Raw genomic sequence first — 18096 nt, 5'->3', positions numbered from 1 at the left:
TATGCCAAACTTGTGAATTTTCGAGAGAGTCCATGCCACTTCTAACAGAATTATGGCATGTTGCTCTTCACATTCACATTATCAAACTGTGCACAATGGTTGCTAACAATATTCCCTGGTGCTCTGTACATGACAAAAGAAAATGTACAGATAATCGAAGTACCAAGATTGAAAGTGGTCATCAATTACAAGCTTTTTGATTGTTCATTATCAGCTTAAGAAACTCCTAAATACTTTATTATAATTAATTCCCAAGAAATGAGCTACGGATCACAACATCCTAAGTACTTCAGTACTGTTACTAGTTGTCAAATGTGTGCAGCAGTAGGTAGTTGTGTATGCACAGGAGCTGTCATGAGAAGACAAAAGGGGCCTATGAAGTATAACTGATAGTTGTAATACAACTTGACAAGAAGGAACCATTACCAGTATGCCAGTGTGACAGCCTTGATGATCTCATGATAATCTCTTTGTTTTCATTTAACAAGTAGGATAGCAATCGCTTTCAGTTCTATCCTGAAGGCACCATCTTTCGCGTCAAAAAAAGGAGCTCTTTAACCAGTAAATTCATGTGTCGTCATTATCTCTACAGTCAGCCATGCCAATAATAATGGCCGATTTGCAAAACAATTCCAGAATTTAATCAAGAGACAGATTTTTCTTCATCGCCTCATAAACTAGATAGGTAATACTTGCAGCAGGCACCACTTTAAGGAGATTCGGTAGGATTCCTTTGTAGAATCCAGAAACTCCTTCGTGCCGTAGGGTTCTCCAGAACACATCAGACATTCCTTTATATGCAGCCTCTGAATTGGCTTGTTGAGCTTGCAGTCTACAAATATTTCAAATACAGTTGAGATAGACATAGACTTTTATGTATATATATACAGTTTCACAATTCTGAATTCTTACCTTGTTCTAATAACCTGTAAAGGGTAAACACATGTTGCTCCCAGAGCTCCAGAGACAGTGCCACAACCCAATTGTACTAGAGGACCAGGTTCTACATTATTACAATAACCAAGAATCAAGGAAAATAAATTGGAAAGAAAAAGGTTGGAAATGCCAACAAATTCTAAGCAAGAGCTTACCGGTGTCCTTTATGATATATGTCCTGGAGGCATCTTTCAAAGTCTCGTATACAGCAAGATCAATTCCAGCATAAGGGACAATACCAAGCAAAGATGGAACAAGACCTCTATAGAATGCTCGAGGCCCTTCATGCTTCAATATATCTCTTGATAATGTACCAAGACTAGGAACTTTACCACTCTCGCAAGAAAAAGTCTGCAGCCTCGTCTTTACTAAATCTATGGGATAAATTGCTGTTTGTGCTATTGCACCAGCCAAACCACCAGCAACGAGGCGTTCAGAAGCACCAACCGCACTCTTGTTTTCTCCTTTGCTGTTCATTATATACTCTTTCAATGTCTCGTACGCATAAAACCTTATTGCACTTTCTGGAGCAACTTTTACAACATTCAAACCGTTACCTCTAAAAAATCCCAATAGACCACCCCGGATAAATATATCCTTAACTGCATGTGTGACGGTAGTACGCGTTGTTTGCACTTGCATGATCACTTTAAGACGATCAAGAGGTGCCGTTGCAGTACGAGATGCTGCGCCAGCAATGCCTCCTGCGATCAGATATTTGCTTGCGCTGACATGCTTACTTAAGCCTTCTGGTATAGCAGCCTGTTCACCTATATCTACAAGGCAAACTCTTTCCCAGTGATGATAAATGTTCTCGATTGTTGCTTCATTGGGATAAAGCATAAGAAAATCCCTCCATTCTTCAAAAGTAATAATTCCATTGTTGTCCTTGTCCACATGCTCAACAAATCGTGCAAGCTCCTCGTCATCAATCTCTATACCTGCAAACAACAAACTGACATCGCTTGTAAGTTATATTATGGATGCAAAAAGATGAAATCTCTAAATAACCAGAGTTCAAGGAGATCCAAGCAAACTATGTTAGCGGCTTAGCGCTTCATAATATATCGACAGAGCACACACTTTTTTTGGCGCAGAAGAGTGGTAACCTAATAAGATAGCAATGAGGCTCAAGAATAAGATATGCAAATTTCCTACAAGCTTGACACTATGCAGGAGTCAATTCGAATTTAACTGAGACACTACAGAGGAGACACTAGTTAATCTTAGTTGATATTGGAGAATCTGGGATAGAGAAGAGCAAATATGCCAAAGCATGGGAGTCTGACTGAAGAACTATCAATCAAATATAAGTTGCTCTGTAACTTAATGGAAAACAAAACCAGCTTAACATAACCTTCAATATATACAAAAATCCCACGTCAAATGACCAAGGCATATAGCTAGCAGCTAGCCAATATAACCATTTTAACCTATTTCTCTAGCAAGTCGGGAGGCATTTTTTCCTGCAAAGACATCCATGCCAAGTATAGCTCGTAAGTATAATAGTCTACCTAAGCTGTATTTCGTCATTTCATTTCAGTATCAAGGAATTCACTTGGGAAATTCATTGGCTAACTCGCATGTATCTCTACAGAACACCATGCTAGCAGTCAGATAAAGAATATGAAGCTTCACCATATTTTTCGAATTAGGCAACGCCCAACGTCTGAGCACGCTTCATAGGCTGTACATTGCTTCAGTTAAGTGAGCTAATTTGCAACAATATGGATACAGGAATGCGGCATTTCTGAAAAGCACCAATACAAGGATACGTTTGACCATTTTAAAAAATAGTGACAAATAGTGGGGCTTTAGCCCACCACCTGCTCGAGCTGCTGCCGGCGAGCTGATTGCATGCTCCAGGAGGTAGCCGCCAACAGGGAGGGAGAGGGAGAAAGAGGAGAGAGCGAAGCAAGCTTTGCTGCCGGCGAGCTGCTAATGCAGGACCCCTGAGCCAACCGCTGCCTTGCCGCCGGCTGCTGAATCTGGTGGCGCCACTGTGGCCACGTCGTCTATATCGGGACCTAGGAGAAAGATTGGATCAGGGGGAGTGGATAGAAGGGGGCACCGGGTCGGGATAACTAGGGTCATGCTGCCCTTAATGGGATGATGATGGGCTGGAGGTACCTACAACATATTCTGTAAGTATCCCACAAGTATCAGGAATCAAAATTGATTGCTTTAGTGCTATATCGGGCGATACTCGGCTGATACGTATCCAACATGTCAATACGGATCCGATGCTCCAGCCACGTATCAGTGTTTTTGACGCATCTGGTTTTAGTTGCCTATGTCATGCAATGTTTAGCAACGAGGTATATATTCTTGGGACTGCCTGGCTAAGCTGCAGCCGTGTTGGCTGCCGTACAAATTGCACCAACAAGCAGGATAGGATTGCTCCCTCGGACAGTGTTTTTGACGCATCTGATTTTAGTTGCCTATGACATGCAACGTTTAGTAACAAGGTATATAATCTTGGGACTGCCTAGCTAAGCTGCAGCCGCGTTGGCTGTCGTACTAATTGCACCAACAAGCAGGAGAGGATTGCTCCTTTGGACAAGGTGAAGATCAAGGTGAATAAACGATAGGGTAGCGGATATGAACTGTCCAAGTTTTCGGCATCAGCAATAACGTGATGTCTAAAGAAATGGATAGGATTTGAGGCTGCATGCATGCATGTTTGTTCCAATACCAATGAATGACCACATAATTAAAGAATACCCATAATCAGGAAAGAAAACATGTTCCGCATATTGGGCACAACCAAACTATAATAGTGTATATCTAGTCGAAGCATGAGATGATACGCCGATTATGCAAACCCAGTATAAGCTATAAGTTCGTGCTGGATTATTATGCACTTTAATGCAGGAGAGCATGCCAAGTGACAACATCAGGTGTGTTCATAGTCGTTTTTAGTGGTAATGTGGAACTGTTTGATAAGAGAGGATTTAAGGCCACGCAATTATTTAAATGATCTAACTATGACTTATCAACGCCTACATCTGGCGGAATATCATGTGACTGAATATGTGAGTGGTTGGAAATAAACCATCAATATTAGTTGTAGCAGCTGTTTTCATGTGTTCAATTTCAACTCGTTTAGAAAGTAGTGCTAAAAGTTTAGAACAAGAAATCGACTTAACTGTAAACCACGACGAACTTGAAAGCATTGGCAAAATTTCAGTAATGTTCTATAGCATAAAACAGCCAAACTATGAGAAAACATGATGCCTTCATGACTATTGACATTATGCAGCAAGTTATATGCTCATATTAGTTACTCCCTCCCTTCACTATTATAAGATGTTCTAACTTTTTTCTGAATCGGATGAACATAGACGCGTTTTACTGTGTTTGTTCACTCATTTCAGTACGTATGTAGTCCATATTTAAATATCCAAAACATCTTATATAATTTGGAACAGAGGGAGTAATTAGGAAAGCTAACAAGACCTGCACTGTCATACATCACTGCACAATTATTTTACTGGAAAGCTACGATACACCACCATGTAATTGAGTCTACAGAACACGACTAGGTACCAAGGCAAGGCACAGACCCAAAAAAAGCACTTCACTCAACATAAGGTGCAGTGAAATTGAAGTTCCAAGGTCCAAAACACACATGTTCCAGCATGGCACGGTATATGACAGAAAAACAGAGAACAAACAAATTGCCAACTGATCATAGACCAAACAGTGGGCCTATTAAATACTAGTGGTATAGTATTTCTAACTCTAAAGATTCAGCCAATTCTTAGCAGTACATTGCCAGAGTCAACAAGAATTGTAAGCCTTCAGTGCTCATGTATGGTAAAGAAATAGGTTGGACTTCAAATGTATCGAATGTGCTACATATGTTATGAACCGTTGCAAATTACTCCCTCCGTTCCTTTATTTAAGGTGTATTTGTTTTTTTTTAAGTCAAACGAGTGCAAGTTTGACCGAGTTTTTAGAAAAATATATCAATATCCACAATACAATATTTATATCATTTGATCCATCATGAAAAGTAGTTCCATATTTTGTCTATTAGGTATTGCATATGTTGTTATTTTATTCTATAATCTTGGTCAAACATTCAAATGGTTGACTTGCGCGGAAACCAATACACCTTATATTTTGGAACGGAGGGAGTAATCTATAGATGAAATGTGTTGCCGTGTTGGTGTTCAGCTTTTTGATGGAATTAGTAGTGTACAACTCTGTTCTAAAGTTTCTTCAAAATTCAAAACTTCAGTGGTGCTATTGGAGTAATATTTTTATTTTATTTTGCACCAAACAAATGTTAAGCACTCAGGTACATTGCCCTTTTGCTTACTGCATCTTAAGTGATTTATGGATCCAATACCCCAACTGGGCATTTTGGATTCTGGCCAGTTTTGTTGTAGCTTGACAAACCGAGGTGTCCTACAACAAGAAAGATATATAAATTGATGCCTAAGTGCCTAACTTAAACAACATGTTTCGTACACTACAAATCTTTTTGCAGGAGCAAGACAACAGCATTAAGTCCATCCCCAACTGTGCATCCAACATGAACACTTAACATGACGGTTATGGTACTACTGCTCAGCTGCTTTTCGTCATGTTAATACAAACTAAACTCTAAAGTCGGGTTGACATCTTATGTACTCTCAATTTGCTAGTGGTGACACACTGGTTAAAATTGATGTTCCTAATCTGAGAGGTTAAATTACATTTCCATTGAGAAATAATAAGCTTACATGCTTAACAAATTTAACGTATTGCTTGATCATCTCGTATTTTGCCAAACAGCCAAGGTACCTCCTAGAGCTCAGTGTCTCCACTGCACAGACACTACAATAAGGCCAGTTCTAGGTAGATGGCCCTCAGAGCCTACCGAGACTCACCATTCTGTCCAAACAGACATACACTCACTAGAAGTGTGATTGAACATAATCGGTAACAGTATCTTCTATCTATTCAATCGCAAAGGACACATCTAATCTCCAGATATGGCAACAGTGATATACATCTGCTCACAGAACAGACCCCTAAGAAGAGAAAAGGGCAACACTCCAACGGGTTGGCTACTAAAGTTGCTCCAAGCATCCAACAACAACCAGTCAGAAATATGCTACGGAAACTACATTTCGCACAACAACGTCATAATTTATAGTTCAGATGCCACTGTAACCAACGTGTAACCGCACAGTAGGGAGCGACTGTATTGCGGTGGTCGGTAGCGGTACAGACGGGGATGAGGGGTGAGGCTACAACATACCAGCCTTGACGAGGGCGTCCCAGAGCTCCTCGGGGAGGATGCAGCCGTTGTGCTCGACGTCGATGGCCTGGAAGATGCGGTAGAGCTCGAGCTCCTTGTCATCCATGTAGCGCCTGAAGTCGTCGTAGCCGACGCGGCCGTCGCGGTCGCGGTCGCAGGCGCGGAGCAGCTCCCGCGCGTACTTGCACTCGGCGGGGACCTGCAGGGCGGCGAGGCCGGCCTCGATCTGCGCGTAGTCGAGCTGGCCCCTCCCGGACGTGTCGAAGAAGTCGAACATGTCCCGGATCCGCGCCTCCCGCTCCTCCTCCGTCTCGTGGAGCGCCAGCAGCACGTGCTCCATGGTCACAGGGCCCGCCTTACGCACCGGCTCGCAAGGCCCCCCTGCCGCTGCCGCTGGCGCCGTCGCCGCGGCGGCCACGGGGGGAGAGGGTGCGGCGGTGCCGCGGGGTTCCACCGCGTGGGCCGCCGCGCCGGGCATGGCGACGGCGGCGGCGAGGCGGAATGGGGGGAGGAGGGGGAGGTGGTGGTGGTGGGTTGGTTTGGGGAATGGAATAGAATCGGGTCGGAATCGAAGGGAGAGGGAAAGGGGGGAAGGAGGGGTAGAAGGGAAGGGAATGCACGTGTGGGCTTCAGCCCTACGGGTATGGGCTACCCGTGCTGACCTTTCCCCATGTCCTCCTACGAATTGGAACATCCTCCACTCAAGAAAATAAAACAAGTGCAAGAACCTGCTCGAAAATGCAAAGCGAAGGCACCAAAGTCCAATGGCATATCCTTGTTTGAAAAAGCATATTACGTATGTGCTTTGTTTTTTTTTCGAGTAAGACTTGTATTAATCAAGGATCCAGGGAATTACAATTCAGTTTACATAAGTCCACAACCTGTGGGGGACCAGAGCCCAACCAAACTACTGTTCTACCTTCAGTTCTTGCAAATTTAGCTAAATAATCGCTAACCACATTTTGGCTACGATTGATATGAAATACACTAGTTGTATGAAGGGACATCAAGTGTTTAATCTCATTCACCAAGGAGGCAAATATAGACCTGACCGTGTCTCTGTCTTTAACCATATTCACCGCTACTACAGAATCCATCTCCACACAAATCGGCAGCTCCGGTCGTTGGATAGCAAGAGAAATACCCTCCATGCAAGCACATAGTTCGGCCTCAAGTGCATCTCGGCAGGAGAAGAGCACCCTGCAAGAAGAGAAAATATTTTTTCTAAGACAATCACGCAGAACCATGCCTGCTCCCGCTCCACCTTCCTCTGTCCATGATCCATCTGTATTGAGCTTGATCCAACCCGTCGGTGGAGGAACCCACCTAACAGGTGGGTCCTGACCTATTATTTCATGTGGTGTTTTGGTACTAGCATAAGTTATTACAACTTTTCCCTTCAAAGGATCACACCCTGTGTTTTGAGCAATCGCAAGTAGCGAGTCAAGGTAGCTGCACAATAATTGCTTTGAGACATCCATCGGAGGTGGAATCTTGCCATGAACAACATCATTCCGATTGTGCCAGCACCTTCATAGTGTGAAGAATAGCATCGCTCGTTCAATCTCACTTAGCGGAAATAAAATATCAAGGAGCCACTCGGTCCCCGTGTTACTGATATCTCCCAATCTTGGCAGATGTCATGCCTCCCCCATGCAGTTCCAAAGGTCACGGCTAGGGGACTACGACATAAAGCATGGAAGCAAGATTCAGTTTCTCTGTCACACACTGGGCACACATCTGACTCCTCTAGTCCTCGCTTGTGTTTATTTTCCCAAGTTGGAAGCGAGTTCACAGCCACACGCCATGCAAAATTCTTGATTGTAGGTGGGACGTTGCTACCCCATATCATTTTCCAACACGTCCTACGACCATCAGGCGTCGAACTAGTTGCAACTGAAGTCATTTTGCAGGTTTCTTCAAAAGCCATGTTGTAAGCAGATTTTCACAGAGAAGGCTCCCAATCTTCCGGGTCCCCATGCAAGCACGTCATCTCCAAGTCTTGGCGAGGCTCTAATTTTCAGGATCTCTGTAACATCACATGGCAAGAAAATAGACTGCAGCAAATGTACATTCCATAAACCATTGTTGTTGAGCAGCTGGGAGACAAAGCGGAATCGACACGTGCCCTCTAGCGAGATAGGTTTATATGAGAAAGGCCTTGGAATCCAACTGTCTCGCCAGATTCTTATCTGCTGGCCATTGCCGACTCTCCAGATCAGCCCCTTCTTCAAAAGATCTAGGCCATGAGAAATCGCCGTCCACGTGGATGAGGTGTTACCTGCGAACACAGTGTCCTCTAGCTTCCCATTTGGATAATACCGAGCTTTAAGAAGTTGAGCACATAGATATCCGGCTTTGTCAACAGTCTCCATGCCTGGCGCGAGAGTAGTGCTTGATTGAATATCCGAAAGTCCCGAAACCCAGCACCGCCTTTACATTTGGCTGCTGGAGTTTTTGCCAAGCCTTCCACCTTTCATTTTCCTTCACCCGAACCCCAATAGAAGTTATGCATTATGTTTGTTAAATCATCACACACAGAAAAAGCCAGTTTAAAAACACCCATAATATATGTAGGAAGTGCTTGCGCCACTGATTTAATAAGAACTTCCCTGCCTGGCTGAGCAAGATGGCCATCACCCCATTGGACAAGTATTTTCAAGAGTTGTGCTTGTAAATTTTGAAACTTGCCTTTGGACATACGACCATTGGGTGTTGGAAGACCCAAGTATTTCTCCTCGAAAACAGCATTCTGAATATTCAGAGTATCTCTCACCTCCTCCTGAAGATTGGTAGGGCATGCTTCTCCGAACATGATTGAACACTTATTATAATTTAGAAACTGGCGTGTAGCTCTAGCATAAAGGTCAAGACAAGACTTAATTCTTTCCGCTTATACACGATTTGCTTCAAAAAACAGTAGTGTATCATCTACGAACAAAATATGAGAGATTTCGGAGCCCTACGACAAATTTTCACTGGCAAAATAATTCCCGAGTTCACCCTATTTCTGAGAATAGAAGATAGACCATTAGCAACAAACAGAAATAAGAACGGGGAGAGTGGATCACCTTGCCGAAGCCCACGTGACGGTGCAAATGAATCCAAGGAGGTTCCATTTAATTTTACAGTATACCTCACCGATGTGACACAAATCGTAATCCAGTCAATCCATCGATGTGAAAACCCCATCTTTTGCATCACTTGCCTCAAGAAATTTCAATCAACCCGATCATATGCCTTTGATAGATCCACTTTGTAAGCACAAAATCCCTTAGTAGGATACTTCTCCTGTTTAATATGGTGGATGCACTCAAATGCAATCAGGGCATTGTCAGTTATCAGCCTACCAGATATGAAGGCACTCTGCTCAGGAGAAATTATATTGTCCAGGAGAGGACGCAATACCAAACATTTGGAAACAACCTTGTAAATAACATTACATAGGCTAATAGGCCGGAAATCGGAGACCTTGACTGGATTCACAATTTTCGGAATAAGAATGATAGATGTCTCATTAACACCATCTGGCATAATACCCGTTCTGAAATACTCCTTCACTACTTTAATTATATTAGTCTTCACCAGATCCCAATTCCTCTGAAAGAATCTTACTGGACAATTATCTGGCCCAGGGGCTTTTAAAGTCCCAATTTGAAAAAGAGCATCCAAAATTTCCTCATCCGAAAAATCGCTACAAAGTTTAATATTATCATCATCTAAAACAACTGAATTAAAAAGATCCAAAACCTCCGTGGCATCAAGGGTTGGGTCAGCAGCAAAGATCTCATGAAAATAAGACGAGACTACATCACCCATGGCTTGAGCATCTTTGTGTACAGTACCATTAGCATCATGTATCTTAGTGATTTTATTTTTTCTTGCTCTCCAAACCGCCTTACTCTGAAAAAACTTCGTGTTTCTATCACCTTCTTTCAACCAAGTGATCCTTGATCATTGTAACCAAATCATCTCCTCCTTGTACAGTAATTCATTGAGTTTATCCGAAACCTCTCGGATTTCTGCACTATCTGCATTCATATTCATTAGTTCCTCTAGCCAGGTTCTTGTTTTATTAATGTCCCTTGTGATATTACCGAACTTCTTACTGCTCCACTTCCGAAGGGACACCATAGTCTCTCTCAAAGCTTTATTGACATGGCCTAGATCATCCATCGCACCATAGGCCTCCCAAGCCTTGCAGACTAATTCTGGTAGCCCGACGTCTCTTTCCCAAAATATCTCAAACCTGCGTGGATGCACTTTACGTTGTTCCTGGTCCGGGGCACCCTTGAGAAATAGCGGCACATGATCAGAACATGGAGACGCAAGGTGCCGCACACTAAAGTACAATATACGCGTAAGATTTTTTCCTCACATATGGAGTTACAGGATTTTCATATAACTTTTGGAGGATTCGATTCTATGATTATTTTTTTCTGCGGAAGACCTTTGACTCAATAGATTGGAGGTATCAAAACTTCCTTTTTTCCGGTACATGGGGTCATTGCCTAGTGGTATGGGACAAGGTCATTACTTCTAAGGAATCTGGGTGTGTTGGGCATAAAAGATATACATGCTCACAACACTGCACTGATTTGTAAGTTTGCTGCAAAGCTCCTCCAAGACAATGTCATCCCTTGTTGCCAATGGTTCACACAAAGATATTGTCAGCAGAGAGTTCCTACCACCAACTCCAGTAGTGATACATCTATTTGGAAGACGATTAAAGCCCGCATCCCCTTGGTCATGCAATCCACGCACTGCTTGTTGGGAAATGGTTCACTGATCTCCTTTTAGTATGACCAATGGTTACCAGTTGGTAGGCTTTACTTGGCTTTCCCTACTATGTTTTCCTTTGCCAGAGACCCACACTGCAACATCTATTCACAATTTCAACATGGAGCATGGGCTCTCAAGCTTCATCCCAACCTCTCACAATCCGCTATCACAGAGCTTGATCAACTAATGGTGTGCTTAGCCGTTGTTCAGCCGGAGAATGATAACCAGGACATGCGCCTTTCTTCCATACACCATTCGGATCCGACCACCTCCTTCTTCTCTGCCCTCTTGACCTTCAGAGGAATCTCTTGGCTGCATGACAAACATGTATGGAATAATATCATCCCCCTCAAGCACAAGGTTTTTCTTTGGCTTGCTTTTCTTTGTTGTTTGAACACCAGAGATATCATCCTACAAACACTAGAACGTTGTATCTCCGGTTGCTGATTGTGCAATATGCCCTGCGACGGAATCCATCGGTGATATCATCCTGCGATGCCAACTCAGTCATGAGCCGTGGGCAAGATTGGGCATTGAGGACAAATCATCCAGTGTTGCAACCATCTCGGAGTTTGTTGAGAGCATCGCTCAGGTCAATGTTTCTGGTCATCTCTGGTGTGTGCTCTTTGCTACCTGCACGGTTGCCCTATGGCAGGCGAGAAATGACCGAATTTTCAACAAAAAACACTGGTCGTCTACAACACTATCCCACAACATTGCTGATCTACTCATTTTGTGGAACCATCGAGCAAGGAGGCAAGAGGACTAGGCGACGCTCATTTCATGGGGTAATAGGCTTAGTAGTTAATCTCTCCATGGTTGTCTTGCCATCTGTATCTCTTTCTTTTTTTCCACTTTGTTATGTCTACAAGGTGAAGCTTCAGCTTCCACCAAAACTCACGCATGTAATTGACCATTGGTCATCCGTGCCACGGCACGTTTATGCATAAGGTAGACAATGGTCTACCTTTTACTTAAAAAAAACTCTTTTTTGTTGAAATGTCTAATGCATTTTCATTATGTCTATCACCGCTCTCTCTCGTCAATCCTTTGGTAGAATCCATGTGTTCTCAAAACATGTAGGATTTTCATGGTACGTGATATCTTAATCAAAACATGTAGGATTTTCATGGGACATGACATCTTAATCGTGTGTTTATCCTATTTCTATGGTTTTAAGCTCATGCAGTCCAAAGATGTCCCTAATTTTATTGCCTTGGTTATCCTCAGTTTCAATAGGCATCAACTCTCTCATAATTGTTTGCATCTTTGAGAGGGAGACTTTGCTTTCTTTTTTCAAAGAGAAAAGTATGTTTTGGTCCCTCAAGTTTCTCAAAAGTATAGACTTAGTCCCTCAAGATTTTTGGTACACATTTGGTTCTTCAAGTCTCAAAATGGGTAAGTTTAGTCCAAAACCAGATTTTGACCACTTTGACTGGGTTTGACAGCCCAGATTTTGACCGAATGAACAGTAGATTTGATTTTTTTAAAAGCTGGTTTTTTTTTCATCCAATATGCTTACACGCCGCGCATGATGCGTGGCAATTTTTCATGGTCTTTTGATACACGGGGAGCCCGTGAAAAAAAATCCACTCTAGGTGAACAGTAAATTTTAAAAATATAGCAAGAAAATAAAAGAATCTGAAACATTTTGCGGTTCAATATGCTCTGGTGCACAAGATGTGTGCAAATTTTCTTCATCTTTGGACATTCGGGGAGTTCATGGCAAAACAAAAACAAATTTTCACTCACAAAAAAATCGGCTAGAGCTTGTCGGATGTCATTTCACAAAAAAAATAATCATATTCTTGTTTTGGTATTCTTTTTATTTCTTGTTCACCTAGAGAAGATTTGTTTTTGCCACGAGCTCCTCCAGCATGGGAAGACCAAGAAAATTGGCACACACCTTGCACATGCAAGCATAATGGATGGCAAAAAAATCTAGTTTTTTAGAACTTTTTTTGGATTTACTGTTCATCCGTTCAAACCCGGTTAAAGCCGTCAAAATTCTGGTTTTGAGCTAAACTTACCTGGTTTTTACACTTTTTTTGCGGGGAAATTCAGAGAGCTTTATTGAGTAAACGCATTCTTGGAACAGTCAGCCAAAAGGGTGGACACCAAGAAGCTAGGAGTCTTGTCAAGCCAACTATCGGTCACATTAAGTGTGCAGGCATGCTTTGCACACAAGTGAGCCGGAAGATTAGCTGACCTGTTTACATGTTGTATAACAAAAGAGGAAAAATGATCACTAAGCTATTCTATCTCTAAAAGTAAAGGAGCCACAATCGAACGAGAATTGTGGCGAGTGGTCCAGAGTGTCACCAACTCCAAGCAATCGACTTCCATAATCACATGCAAGAATCCACAAAGAGATGCAAATCGAACTCCATCTTGCAAAGAAAGTCCCTCCATGATCAAGGGATCCGAGATCCCCACATATCTTGCACCAGGCACCGAGTAGAGCCGTAGGAGAACGAGCAATGCCTCCCGCGCACCCCTGCCATCCGCCAGATTGAGAGTTCCATCGGTTGTGATTTTTACAAAACCATCATCAGGAGGCCGCCATCCAAAGCCCGGCAAGACCAGAGTATCCTTGTGTGGCAGATGAAGGAGTGCAATAGCTTCCTTTCTAGCTCGGATCGTTGCTATAGGATCTCTTCCTTCTTCATCGTGCTTGATACGGTTCCTGGAATGCCAAATAGACCACATAATAGTAGTGATCTTTGCTCGGTCATCATCGGTAAACCGTGGGTCACATAAGATATCACGAGACCATGAATCCAGATGCAGACGAGGAAGCCAGAGTCCGAACCATGCACACGCCTCCTCCCAGAAGCGTTTAGCATGTGAGCAGTGAATCAGAGCATGTTTCAGATCCTCGTCCATTGCAAGCCATACTTTGCATCTGCGAATTTCTGCAATGTGTCTATAGTTGAGAGTAGCTTCATCTGGGAGAATCCCTCGAAGAACTCTCCACTAGAAAACCCTCACTTTTGGGATGACATTCAATTTAAACATCAGTTGATTATCATTTGAGGTACCAGTAGTCGTCCCTTTGTCTAGAGTCAAACGCTCATTTTGATTCACAAGAGCACGATACGCCGACTTCACAGAGTAGTTGCCTGATCTTTTGAATGCCCATGCAAGATCATCATCACCTCCCCCTTGCCGGATGGGAATATTAAGAATGGCCTCGACATCCGAGGCTATGAAGGTCTCCCTGACCACCTCATGTCTCCAAGACCAATTTGTTGTGTCAATGAGGTCTGCCACCTTTTGGATAGCAGTGTTCTATGGTCGAGAGATAGGTGACATGGATATAGTACCTGGAATCCATTTATTGGTCCAGACGTTGATGGTGCTGCCATCTCCGACGCGGGAGATCAATCCACATCATAGGGCTTCTCTTCCTGCTATAATGGCTTTCCAAGTGACCGAGGCCGACTTAGGCAAGGTAGCATGCATAAAATCTGTGTCAGGAAAATAACGTCCCTTTAATACTCTTGCACAAAGGGAATTAGGGTTCATCAGAAAACGCCATCCCTGCTTACCCGACATGGCAAGATTAAATAGATGCGGGTCTCTGAAACCCATCCCGCCTTTACAATTGGGTGTTGCTAGTTCCTTCCAAGATACCCAATGCATTGATCTTTTGTCAAGAGAACTACTCCAAAAATATTTGGCCATCGAAGACGTCAAACTCTTGCAAACTTTCTTGGTTAATAAAAAAGTACTCATCGGGTAGGTGGGGATAGCTTGAACCACTGATTTCAACAAAGTCTCACGGCCTCTACAAGCTAGTAATTTCTCTGACCATCCCTGCATCTTCGCCTGGGCCCTCTCACTGATGTGATCAAAGGTTCCACTTGTGATCTGTCCCACAGCAGTTGAGAGACCCAAATATTTATCATTAAAGGCATCAACCTGAATGTTCAAGGTTGCCTTCAAAAGTTGCCTCAAATCTGTCAGTGTGTTGGAGCTGAAATAAATGGAACTTTTCTCTCTGTTGATAAACTGACCCGAGGCATCTCCATATATCCTCAAGATTTCATTTAACCTAAGCACACTTGGATTACTTGCATTGATGAAGATGAGACTATCATCTGCGAAAAGCAAATGGGTTACCCACGGTGATCTATAACTCACCCGTAGTCCCCTATCAATGGTTCCACCATTGTAGTATTTCAACAATGAGGAAAAACTTTCAGCACACAACAAAAATAGATATGGTGATACTGGATCTCCTTGCCGAAAAACTCTGGTAGGTGTAAAATAACGAAGTAGCTCCCCATTGATTCTCACTGAAAAACCGGACAGACGAAACACACTTCATTATCAGCCTGACGAAGCCCATACTGAAACCTAACCGTGATAGTATTGCTTCAAGATAGTGCCACTCGACACGGTCGTAAGCCTTCATCATGTTGTTGGGTTTCGTAGTAATTTCAAAAATTTTCTTACGCGCACATAGGATCATGTGATGCATAGCAACGAGAGGAGAGTGTTGTCTACGTACCCAACGCAGACCGACTGCGGAAGCAATGACACGACATAGAGGAAGTAGTCGTACGTCTTCACGATCCAACCGATCAAGCACCGAAACTACGGTACCTCCGAGTTCGAGCACACGTTCAGCTCGATGACGATCCCCGGACTCCGATCCAGCAAAGTGTCGGGGAAGAGTTTCGTCAGCACGACGGCGTGGTGACGATCTTGATGAACTACAGCAGCAGGGCTTCGCCTAAACTCCGCTACAGTATTATCGAGGAATATGGTGGCAGGGGGCACCGCACACGGCTAAGGAATCGATCACGTGGATCAACTTGTGTGAACTTGTATGTTTAGAGGTGCCCCTGCCTCAGTATATAAAGGAGCCAAGGGGGGAGGGTGCGCCGGCCAGGAGGAGGAGGCGCAGGAGGAGTCCTACTCCTACCGGGAGTAGGACTCCCCTCCAATCCTATTCCAACTAGGATTCCCAAGGGGGAAAGAGGGAGAGGGGTGGCCGGCCACCTCTCCTAGTCCTAATAGGACTAGGAGAAGGGGGGAGGCGCGCAGCCCCCTTGGGCTGCCCCTTTCTCCTTTCCACTAAGGCCCATGAAGGCCCATGTGGTTCCCGGGGGGTTCCGGTAACCTCCCGGTAACCCGGTAAAATCCCGATTTCACCCGGAACACTTCCGATGTCCAAACATAGGCTTCCAATATATCAATCTTTATGTCTCGACCATTTCAAGACTCCTCGTCATGTCCGTGATCACATCCGGGACTCCGAACAACCTTCGGTACATCAAAATGCATAAACTCATAATATAACTGTCATCGTAACCTTAAGCGTGCGGACCCTACGGGTTCGAGAACAATGTAGACATGACCGAGACATGTCTCTGGTCAATAACCAATAGCGGGACCTGGATGCCCATATTGGTTCCTACATATTCTACGAAGATCTTTATCGGTCAGACCGCATAACAACATACGTTGTTCCCTTTGTCATCGGTATGTTACTTGCCCGAGATTCGATCGTCGGTATCCAATACCTAGTTCAATCTCGTTACCGGCAAGTCTCTTTACTCGTTCCGTAATACATCATCTCACAACTAACATATTAGTTGTAATGCTTGCAAGGCTTATGTGATGTGTATTACCGAGAGGGCCCAGAGATACCTCTCCGACAATCGGAGTGACAAATCATAATCTCGAAATACGCCAACCCAACATCGACCATTGGAGACACCTGTAGTACTCCTTTATAATCACCCATTTACGTTGTGACGTTTGGTAATACCCAAAGTGTTCCTCCGGCAAACGGGAGTTGCATAATCTCATAGTCATAGGAACATGTATAAGTCATGAAGAAAGCAATAGCAACATACTAAACGATCAGGTGCTAAGCTAATGGAATGGGTCATGTCAATCAGATCATTCTACTAATGATGTGACCTCGTTAATCAAATAACAACTCATTGTTCATGGTTAGGAAACATAACCATCTTTGATTAACGAGCTAGTCAAGTAGAGGCATACTAGTGACACTCTGTTTGTCTATGTATTCTCACATGTATTATGTTTCCGGTTAATACAATTCTAGCATGAATAATAAACATTTATCATGATATAAGGAAATAAATAATAACTTTATTATTGCCTCTAGGGCATATTTCCTTCAGTCTCCCACTTGCACTAGAGTCAATAATCTAGTTCACATCGCCATGTGATTTTAACAGCAATAGTTCACATCACCATGTGACCAACACCCAAAGGGTTTACTAGATTCAGTAATCTAGTTCACATCGCTATGTGATTAACACCCAAAGAGTACTAAGGTGTGATCATGTTTTGCTCGTGAGAGAAGCTTAGTCAACGGATCTGTCATATTCAGAGCCGTATGTATTTTGCAAATATCCTATGTCTACAATGCTCTGTGCGGAGCTACTCTAGCTAATTGCTCCCAGTTTCAATATGTATCCAGATTGAGACTTAGAGTCATCTGGATCAGTGTAAAAGTTTGCACTGATGTAACTTTTACAACAAACTCTTTTATCACCTCCATAATCGAGAAACATCTCCTTAGTCCTTACTAAGGATATTCTTGACCAATGTCCAGTGATCTACTCCTAGATCACTATTGTACTCCCTTGCCAAATACAGAGCAAGGTATACAATAGGTCTGGTACATAGCATAGCATACTTTATAGAACCTATGACTGAGGCATAGGGAATGACTTTTCATTCTCTTTCTATTTTCTGCTGTGGTCGGGATTTGAGTCTTACTCAATTTCATACTTTTGCAACACAGGCAAGAACTCTTTCTTTGACTGTTCCATTTTGAACTATTTCAAAATCTTGCCAAGGTATGTACTCATTGAAAATCTTATCAAGCGTCTTGATCTATCTCAATAGATCTTGATGCTCAATATGTAAGCAGCTTTCACCAAGGTCTTTCTTTGAAAAACTTTTATTCAAGTATCCCTTTATGCTATCCAGAAATTCTATATCAATTCCAATCAGTAATATGTCATCCACATATAATATCAGAAATGCTACAGAGCTCCCACTCACTTTCTTGTAAATACAGGCTTCTCCAAAAGTCTGTATAAAACCAAATGCTTTGATCACACTATCAAAAC

At 43.1% G+C, this 18096-nt stretch overlaps 1 protein-coding gene across 1 annotated transcript; it reads right to left on the bottom strand.

Moving 5' to 3' along the window:
- Positions 1 to 422: 422 nt before the first annotated feature.
- LOC119337014 (calcium-dependent mitochondrial ATP-magnesium/phosphate carrier protein 2-like) lies at positions 423 to 6697 on the bottom strand. The gene is made up of 4 exons (XM_037609118.1): positions 6191 to 6697; positions 1092 to 1877; positions 913 to 1003; positions 423 to 832 (listed from the first exon to the last, which is right to left on the bottom strand). Exons 1-4 carry the CDS (start codon positions 6666 to 6668, stop codon positions 640 to 642), a joined length of 1548 nt encoding a protein of 515 aa, XP_037465015.1. The 5' UTR covers positions 6669 to 6697; the 3' UTR covers positions 423 to 639.
- Between the last annotated feature and the right edge of the window lie 11399 nt (positions 6698 to 18096).

Source organism: Triticum dicoccoides, chromosome 7B (assembly GCF_002162155.2).
Source record: "Triticum dicoccoides isolate Atlit2015 ecotype Zavitan chromosome 7B, WEW_v2.0, whole genome shotgun sequence".
Taxonomy (NCBI): Eukaryota; Viridiplantae; Streptophyta; class Magnoliopsida; order Poales; family Poaceae; genus Triticum; species Triticum dicoccoides.
This window is presented reverse-complemented; position numbering and strand designations above follow the sequence as displayed.